A 10,338-nucleotide genomic window follows, 5' to 3' on the forward strand; every position below is an offset into this window, starting at 1 on the left:
TACATTCATGTTATATTTTCTACAATTCTTGTTTTTAATAACATTTACTATATTTCATATAAAATCTAAGCAACATTTTTGAGCTTTATTTAAATAGCATCTAAAATCCTCTTTATGCAAAATATCTTTTATAATTTTTTTTATTTCTAAATAGCATCTTATTTAAAGTATTAGCGATATTTATAAGTTTATTTAAAATGACATTTAACGCCCTTTTATACAAATTCTTACCTTAATTAATTAACCTAAGTTTGGTCGGATAACCGTAAGTTAACGGATTCTAAAGGATGCCTAACCCCTTCCCTTTAGGATAATATAGAGCCCTTACCTAGAATCACACTGGTTAAGCAAACTATTAATTAAGGTTTAGTTTCAACTTTGCCTTAGTTAGCATCTAGGTGTCCTAATTCACCGTTAAATTAATTAGGTGGCGACTCCTCAAATAAAATAAATAGGAATCACCAATACGTCATACTCCTTAAATCTATCCGGTTAAAATGGGGTGTGACAGGGCTCTCGTGGACTAATAACCAGCGCTAAGGATGACTTCGACTGGGGCTGGTGTGATTGGTTCGTAATGGTTCGAATAGATCTTCTCCACCTTGCTTCTTCGGAGCCTTTCTCGAAAGCCTGGAACCATACTCGTAAGTCCGACTCACCCTGCTTTCTTTATCCGAATTTTGCTATTGGCATCGATACATAACTTGCTCTTATTTTATAGCAGCCCCTGTAGCTCCCGGCTATATGCATGGAATGTTCGATTGGGTGGTGGACCTGCTGCGCGCTATTTCGGGGTTAACTAGGACATGTAAAAGCCTCACTGTCGAATGGTAGAGGGGAAAAAACCATGGTAAGTTAATGGATTCCATGCCACCAATTTCTCGCGTAAGCCTCTCCTCACTTTCTTACGAACTTCTTCCGATCTTGTATAGGTATCCCCGCAAGTCAGTCGTCACCGCTTTTTCTTACATCATGGATGCAGCCACCCGGAACTTAGGTGACCGAAAGCGCAAGGTACATAGCCCTACGCAACCTGCTGGGACTGCAGCTGAAGGAATAGGTTCCCGAGTGAGGACCGGGTGCCACCTTCTTGAAGCACAGAGGGAAGTGCAAGCTAGCCGCGGCATGTTGAATGTTGACGATGAGGATGAAGATCACCCTGCTCCCGGAGGAGCGGAGCCTTTTAAACTTGACCAGAGGCAAGCCAGCCCCGAATCCCTAGAAACATACCTCAATACCAGTGACCCCAGGGAAAGCTCTACCCAGCCTGGGTCTCTTGGCGAAAACTTGAGAATAATACTAGAGCAGCTTGGGAAACAAACCCTTACGATCCATGCCACAGCTACCACTATCATTGCTGAAGCAGGGAAGATACGGCAGAGAACGGCTGCGGAGAACCACCAACTTTGCCCTGAGGTAGAGACGCTCCGAATAAGGTGTCGTGAATCAGAATCTTTAAAGCATTCCCTGCGGCTGAGTTATGGTGAAGTAAAACAGAAGCCGGAGGAGAGGAATTGGGCCCTTCAGGTAAGGGTCCGTCGCCTGGAGGGTGTGTTGACACCCAATTTTGTCCCACCTTTCCTCCAAAACACCTATTTTTTGCTTCTCATATTTTGGCAACTTTAAAAAATAATTATTTGCATTTTTACTATAATTAGCTTTTATCAATACCGGCATGCCATTATCTTTTCACTATTTTTTTTTTACTACCGTCACCACTACCATTATTATTATTATTACTATTATCATTATTATTATTATTTGTTATTATTATTACCAGTATTTGCGTTACAGCATCTTACCGCCTTCTGCATACGCATCGCATTTATTTCGCGCAATTAAATGGTAGCGTTTATTTATTGCTAAAATATTATTTCACGGCTATTACAACATCATATAATCTTATTACCGGAGCCCTAATAATTACATATTTTGTATCAGGTAAAATTTTGTCACACTCAGCATATGGTTAATTAAAATGGGTCTTTTATTCAAATTTAGAAGCCAAGCCATTTCTTGCACTCAGTCCGTATTTCGGATTTATCGGATCCCAAATCAAAGTCCAATCAACTCATAAATATTTTTGGACTGGCCCATATTTGATCCAATTTTTTTTAGACCAGTCCATGTTTTAATTCACTAGCCCATTCTTTTAATACCCGATCCAAAAATCGACCCAGTCCACAAATGGACCGGGTCCGGCCCATTTCCGTTCCAAAATACTTTTCCTCATTTTCATCCGCCACGCCGTCTCCCGTCATCTCCCCCATCTTCTTTTGTCCCCTCATTCTCTTCCATTTCCCCTTGTCCCACGCCTTTGCCACCACCAATTCCTCTATCTTCACGTGGAGTGATACTTTTCAAAAGGGAACTTTTTGACTTTCAAGACAAAAAAGTTTCTCTTTCTTCTCCTCCACACGCTATTTCCTCAAAAAAAAAAAAAAAAAAAAAAAAAACTGACCAAATTTTCCAATTTCTGCTCTCTTTATTCTCCAATGGCAGACCACTCTCACGAAAACGAGCAGAACGACAACATTATTTCAAATTCAAAGCCGACCCAAAATCCCGCTCAAAATTTTAAAATCTTAACCCTAGTTGCATCTATAAATACCAAGTTATAGCAGCCATTGGGGGCAGATTGGGAGCCGTCACTTCTCCCCTTCGAACTATTAATCTCCTTCATATTATTTTTTTTCGTTCAAAGCACTTATTAAGCTTATTTACTCTTTTATTATCTCCGTTTAAAATCTCGAATCTGAGCATCGTTCGTGTTCGAGCATAGATCGGAGAATCAAAGCCCCACTTCGCTGCACCCATAGCAGGTTAGTAATGTCTCTTCCTATTCTTTTCAGTTCTGAAGATATTTAGTCATATTCATGCTATGAAGTATGCTAGGCTAATGTTAAATATCAAAAAGAAATATATAAATTTTCAGCAAGCTTCTAGTTGATTGTTGTTATTCACGATTTGTGGCTTGTATATTAGGATTATGCCTATAGGACTCATTCAATTTTACTCGTTCGCATGTTACCAAATTCGAAATATTTAGAATACAATAGTAGAAGTTTTAATGTTTGTTTTGTTGGACTAAATAACTTGCTGTTTGAGATCTAAGAAATTTTAGTTTTTTTTTTTTTAGCTTATATCACTAGCACAATATATGCTTATAAATTCTATGTATCGTGAACTCTTCAGTTATTTTTTTTAATCTCATGATTACTTTTTTTTTTCCTTTTTCGTGATAAAAGATGACTTTTATATTTAAAGGGGTCAACCCTTTGAATTTTCAAATAAGAAATCATTCCTACAGCGATATGGTGCATCTTTTCATGTTTATCATTTCTTTTTTATGAAAAGAATGAGATGTTTGATAGCATGTTGTTGAGTTCTGTTCTTTATTTTACATGTATATAAAATTTAGTAGTATGTTTACTGTTCCATGGAAAAAATGAACGACTATTTGATCTCAAAAGTGATTTCCAAAAGGGCATATAATATGTTTCTTTGTTAATCCACATGTTGCATTTAGTGTGAAACTGGACTAATTATTCACGTCTTTATGTCCTTAGTCGTATATATATTTGCAGTGTTTTCCTCGAATTTACATATTGCTGTGAACTGAATGATAATGTTGCTTGCTTTGTTTTACTCACTTTTTTTTAAAAAAAGGGAATCGTATTGTTGCTCTATCTTTCGTTACTTTTTGCTTATTGCATGATATCCGGAGTTGCGAGGAGTCTTAAATTAGACTCGGTGGCGCCACAAGATCCAAACAGCATCTCTCCTTCACTTTGTATCTTTAGTTCCCTCGAAACCCATCCGAATAGAAATAATGAGGGTCGAGATGAAATCTTGAACTCATGTCGGATTCTTATTCGATTCTCTCCTTCTCCTGAAAGCAATCCGAGTAGAAGCAAGAGGAAGAGGAGGAAGACGAAAATGACTGCTACATTTTAACATATCTATGCTTACTTAGTTATTTGTATTCTTGTGTGTGATTGTTATTTGATATGTTTTAGTTTAATGGCCTTGAACATCTGACCTTAGCAAGTTAGTGGGGTTTAGTTTTAGTAATGGGTAGTTAATTTAGAGGAAAACCAATAAGTAATCCCATAGGTTTCATTCTTGTTTTATTTTATGTGGAAATTATTTATAATACCTATAATATTTATTTTTCTTAGAATAATTGATTTTCAATATAGCATGATTACATCTTTTGAGTCAAAGGAATTATATTTTATCTTACTATCTTAAAATTTCAAAACGTCCCTAATAGGTAAATATTAATCCAAGTATATCTATAAATATTTTAGATTGATTCGATTATACATATATTTAACCAAATATAGTTAAATAAAGTTAGTAAAAAGAAAAAAAATTCATACCCTTTTTACCATATAAAAAAAGGTCTAGGTTTTTTTACATCCCGATATCACATAAGAATAGCTAGGGAAGAAAGTTTGGTATGCTATATTTGACGTTTGGTTTGATCTGTGGGAACATAAAATGAACTGGAGAAAGAAAGGTATGAGAATTTTTTTTTTTTTTTTTTCTAAAATGGTGGCCACGAGGAAATTTCCAATTCTTTGTATTCACACTTGGCAAAAGTTCACATGCAAATTTGCAGGATTTACATGTTGGTCAAATGTTATGCGGACCCGATTGATTTCAAGCTTTAAATTTTCCCTGTTTAGTACATCGCTGTATATGAATAATCAACAACGTCAAATCAACTGAGAATAAACATTTGGAAGTGAACTAGTAATAAAAAAAAAATGAACATAATTTGTTTTTGATCTGTTTCACTAGTATATGTTTTAATTAGATAGATGCATTGTATTTAATGTTATTATATTCTTTCTTCAAAACCTTAACAATCTTTATAAATCTTATTTTAAAATAGTCTTTAAAGTCTTTTACACAAATTATTATATTTTCTGCAAATTTTACTTTAACTAACGTTATTTCCCTTTAAAATTTTAGTAATATTTGTAAGCCATTTTTAATTTAAACACTATATTTAGCCCTAGTTAATTAACTTAAGTTTGGCCGGATAACCGTAGTTAACGGATCCTAAAGGATGCCTAACTCCTTCCCTTTAGGATAATATAGAACCCTTATCTAGAATCACACTGATTAAACAGACTATTAACGGAGGTTTAGTTTAACTTTACCTTAGTTAACATTTAGGTGTCCTAATTCACCGTTAAATTAATTAGGTGACGACTCCTTAAAATAAAACAAAACAGGAATCACCAATATGTTGTACTCCGCTTCAACCCGGTTAAAATGGGGTATAACAGCTATGGCGACTCCGCTGGGGACTCTAGGTTCGAACCATAATAAACTTAGGTTAATAATTAATTTGTTGGATGTTTGGTTGTTTTTCTTTATTTTTGCCTTTATTGTTGCCTTATTGGTTTCTCTTATGTTCTTTTAAGTGATTGTTCTATTATGTGAAATTTTCTATGTAATAATGTGTTATTGCTTTCCTTAAATTGACATTCCGTACATATTTCTTCCACTCCTGGAAAACACACATATTCATACACTTAAAGCGGCTTCGCGGTTCGCGCCCGTGCACTACTAAATTACCCCTTTAGTTGGATTGGTCTAGTGGATTTAGTCGATCGGCGGTGCAGTCGACGGCCACGGACTTTCCACTCCCAAGTTGTCCGCTTGGGGGAATCTTGCGTCATAGGAAAACCTCTCTTAGTCTACCTAGGTAGAGCGAAAACCAAAACCTTGTAAGGACATGCACGAGCCTAGGAGGCTTAATTCCCAAAGTGTATTAAGTCTATTAGTAAACATTACCAAATGTCCAAGTGGGTTCGTGACCCCAAGCGACGCTTATCATGTTATGTGTGCATTATTTGAAGTTGATTGGGCCAAATATCGACTATTGCTCTAATTAATTAAACTTTAGGAGGGTGGGGTTTGACTAACCTTTTGTGATGCAGATAACCATGAAGATCGTCAGTTTTTGAAAGAAGCTTGGACGCAGTTGAGCTTAGCTTATTTTTAGGAATATTTTTTCTTTTCTTATTTGGAATGTAATAAAGCTGAAAAATATTTATGTACTTCATTTTGGGAATAGACTCGTTTAATTAATTAAAGAGCAAATGGGATGACATATAATGGCACCTTTATCTTTCAAATACACGTTAGGCCTACCTCAGGCATAAGGAGGTCCCCTACGTATTAACACGTGTGGCTGTTATCTTATATACTTGTGTTATAAGCTTTTAAGTTGCGTGCTTGCTTGCTAAGTGGTTTACTTGAATTTATTTGCAATATGCTTGCTTTTGAACTTATTTGCGATTATCACCTGATGCCAAGCTCATTACTTAAATTTATTTGAAGGCTCTTATTTGAATTTATTTGTGAAGAGTTATTACTCTATATTTACTAACATCATCTTTGTTTCAGAAGAAGAGTAAAATTCATATTTGCTTTGCCGCACAATTGCATATTGTTCATTAATTATTTTTGCATCATCTTCACTTCAAAAAAAAAACTATTTATTCCGCGGTTAGCGCACTTTAGCCACTCTAGAGCACCTTTAATATCGTTCGCATTCTTAGCATGACTCCCGACAAATTTCTAATCGTCGGAGGAAATTTCCTAATTTTTCGCATACATGAACTAGCCTTGAAAATCCTTAAAGTTAACTCTTATCATTTCAACTTTGTTTTAATAGGCATTCTCTTATCGTTATTTGCTTACTTACTCAAATCTATTAGTGTCGAACAATTTGTCTCGCATCAAACTGCAAGTGTCCTTTTACGGGTATGATCTTCTGTCTCAAACGACGGAACATTTGACCCGTTAGCTCCATGCCTCGTAGAATCCATTTTGCACTCGGTTTACGTCATGGAACTTTTACTTTCAAATTCTATCGTTTTCAGCATTTATCGTTTCTTAAATTGGTAGATGTCCAAATTTATTGGTCCAATCTATCAAATGGCACTTCTCGATATTTGTTCGATTTTTGCCATCAAGTTGTTCAAGAATGACTGTTCAAGTACCTTGCTTCTGCGGAGTCTTCGCTCAGTCAATCGCGTCATTCTGGGTCGCTGAAATTTATCTTCGCGCACCCATTAATTTCAATTTTTGGCATGCAAGTCGAAGGACAATCTCATAGGTCTCCTGTCCTTGACATTTTGCAACCCGCCAGTGCTTCGTAACCCTCGGGTACATTAAATTCAACTGTCTTGCGCCCGATCAATCATGATCTTCTCTAAGCTAATCTCTTGCATTATTAAAAAAAAAACTTTTTACACACCAGGCGAACTACGCTTGACCTGATTCCTCGGTGGATACGTAGGCAGCCCACATAGGGACTCAGTCATATTAGGGTAGAATTATTTCTTATTTGCATGTAACCCGAATTACGTTTTACCTGATTTCCTGTCGGATACAGGATACGTAGGCAGCCTATATAAGGCCCGGTCTTATTTACTACAAATTTTAATATTCCTCACACGAAGGAGCAGGAAACTGGGACAATTTTGGGATGCAACCAAGATATTTTTTCAAAACATCCTAAAACTGGAGCAAATTTTTTAAAAAATATGCTGGAATTGGTAAGAATTAACTCAGAACCAAGCTTTGGCGTTCGATATGAGTCAACCTTTTTTCAAATGGCATGTTCTACTCCAATGTAGTTTTCTTTTCTTCCGATTCATTCTCAACCGTCAGAGCTAAATAGCTGATGATTCATTTTCGTCCATTCGTTTCCTTTATATGACTCAAGTCGTCTCTAATCTAGAGCCTGCTTAATTAGATCATTAAAAAAAAAGATTATATATATAAACATTATTTTGGGCATTTACTTCATGCACTAACATTTTATTTTGTTTATGAAGTTTTACTTTTCTCTTTAAAAGGTTGTCTGGCATTGAACATTGTTTTGGCTGCGAATCTGTATTAAGGACGAGATTATAATGGCAGAGAGATTTGAAGCTTTCAACACCGGTATGGGTTTGGTGCAAGAACAAAATGATAGCAAGGGAAAGGTGGTTCGAAAAAATATTGTAGTCAATCTGGGAAATACCTTAAGCCTTCTTCCTAACACAACCTCAACTTCCAGCTCAATTTGCAACATTTCCTTAGCCATTTCGCCTCACTTAGATCCTACCTATACCATTCCACAAATGCCTTCAACCTACACTCCCGATCAAGTAGCGATAATTCCTAATTCTCAATTTTCCATAGCCACCACTCAATTCGAGAAAAGTAAGGAAAACGAACTGGTAATATCCCCATACAGGAGGCCTGGAAAGGAAATCAAGTCGCTTTACCATGAAGAATTGGGAAAAGAACTCCACAATTTGAGGAAAGTCGTTAATGAAGAGTTATGTTCAAGGAATTTCCAGATTTTGAAGTATGAAGATTTATGTGTGCATCCAAACGTTGAGCTTCCGTCAGGGTACAAAATACCTAAGTTTAACACTTTCAATGGGAAGGGAGATCCCGTCGCTCATTTAAAGGACTATTGCAGCAGATTAATTGGTATTGGACATATTGAAGCCATACGAATGAGATTGTTCATTCAAAGTTTATCAGGATCAACGCTCTCTTGGTACACTAAACAAGATTTTAGCAAATGGCTTACGTGGGAGGATATGGCCCGCGAATTTATAAAGCAATTCGAGTTTAACAATGGGAGCGATCCGCACATAGCCGACTTGCTCAGAGTAAAGAAAATGCCACATGAGTCTTTCCAAGAATATGCCATACGATGGAGGTTAGAAGCTTCAAAAATACATCCTCCGTTATCCGAGAGGGAATTGATCTCAACCTTCATCCAAATTCAGGAAGATTTATATTATGATAAGTTGCTCGGAGTTTGTGCACACAACTTCTCTGATTTGATTAGGATTGGTAGAGAACTAGAAAATGCCATTCAAGAAGGGAGAATTACAGATAGCTCAGCAACACAAGCCGTTCACCAAACCTTCCAAGCGAAGATACCCCGAAATCTGCAAAGTGAAATGAAGGGAAACCAATTTGCTTCCACGACTATGCATCAAGCGCAATGCCATAAAAGTCACCAAATTTTTCAATCTTATGCCACTATGCAATGTCCTCGCCAGCGAAACTCCCAGCAAGGCTACCAACAACGGTTTCACCAAGCACATTCAAGCTCTCAACATCAAAAGAAGAGGAAATCCTTTTGCTTCACTACTCTAAATGAACCATTGGCAAATATATTTGAGAGGTTGAGTGCTAAAGGTATTCTGCAACCAAAGGAGGGATTTATACCTAAGCATCCACCGCCAAACTTTGATTTATCTAAGAGTTGTGCTTATCACTCAAACATTCAAGGACATGACATTGAAGAATGTCCAGCACTAAGATTTAAGATTCAAAGCATGATTGAAAGTGGCAAAATAAAGCTACAGCTAGAGCCTTCAACCGGTAATATTGCAAACACAAAGACAACTGTTGTTAAGGGTGATCCATCGAAACTGGCACCAAGGCATTTGAAAAGAAAGCGTGCAACAAGTCAAGCAGTATGACAGGGACATCATCTCGCCACTCGAGAATATCATTCTCCACATGCCCATCTTTAAGAGTAGCCGCTATCTTGTAATCTTTTCTAGACTTTTTTTTTTATGAACTACGGTCGACCTGATTCCTGTTAGTAGCAGGATACGTTGGCGCCCATGTTGGGTCCAGTCTCAATAAATAAAAATTCCAATTCCCCCCATAGCCAAACTGGAGAAATTTTGCCGACGGCTTATCCCAAGCCATATTCACATAAACAGATTTCCGCCATGGCATAGCAACAAGAAGCGCATATTCAAAGCCAAAGCTCAATGTTCAATGCAAGGCAACCACTTCCTTTTATACTAACAAATTTTCTTTGAGTAGCGCAGAACCGATTTTTAGCTACTCCTCAGCGATAATGCACGACATACGAATCTTAGCATCAAGAAAACATCACGAAAGTCGTGAAGCAAGGATGATTCAAAATCAACACAAATTTCGAAACTTATAAATTTCTTTGAGCGCAGGAATTTTATTCGTGGTGAAATATCACCAAGGTTTCCAGTTGCGGAAGCTGAAGTATGCTTACAGCTTTGCAGGGACTGCGCATCGAGCGGTTTGAATCTTCTTATAACACGCACAGATATTATTTCTTTCAAATGCTCTGCGCATGCACTACTATTTTAAGTACCACGCACTGCATACGCACTATTGCTGTAAATTCCCTGCACTGCATGCACTACTATTTTAAATACCACGCACTGCATACGCACTATTGCTGTAAATTCCCTGCACTGCATGCACTATTATTTTTAATACCACGCACTTCATATGCACTATTGC

The 10,338-nt window shown here is 36.9% G+C and overlaps 1 protein-coding gene across 1 annotated transcript; it reads left to right on the forward strand.

The window, feature by feature from the left end:
- The first annotated feature begins 1,929 nt into the window (after nt 1-1,929).
- On the forward strand, nt 1,930-9,689 carry LOC132611125 (uncharacterized). Its single transcript, XM_060325532.1, has 2 exons — nt 1,930-2,822; nt 5,961-9,689. Exon 2 carries the CDS (start codon nt 7,947-7,949, stop codon nt 9,522-9,524), a length of 1,578 nt encoding a protein of 525 aa, XP_060181515.1. The 5' UTR covers nt 1,930-2,822; nt 5,961-7,946; the 3' UTR covers nt 9,525-9,689.
- Nucleotides 9,690-10,338: the final 649 nt, after the last annotated feature.

This window comes from Lycium barbarum, chromosome 9, assembly GCF_019175385.1.
Source record: "Lycium barbarum isolate Lr01 chromosome 9, ASM1917538v2, whole genome shotgun sequence".
Taxonomy (NCBI): domain Eukaryota; kingdom Viridiplantae; phylum Streptophyta; class Magnoliopsida; order Solanales; family Solanaceae; genus Lycium; species Lycium barbarum.

What these genes read in the sequence shown, in the direction of transcription:
- LOC132611125 (XM_060325532.1), top strand. Translation starts at nt 7,947, where the DNA reads ATGGCAGAGAGATTTGAAGCTTTCAACACCGGTATGGGTTTGGTGCAA.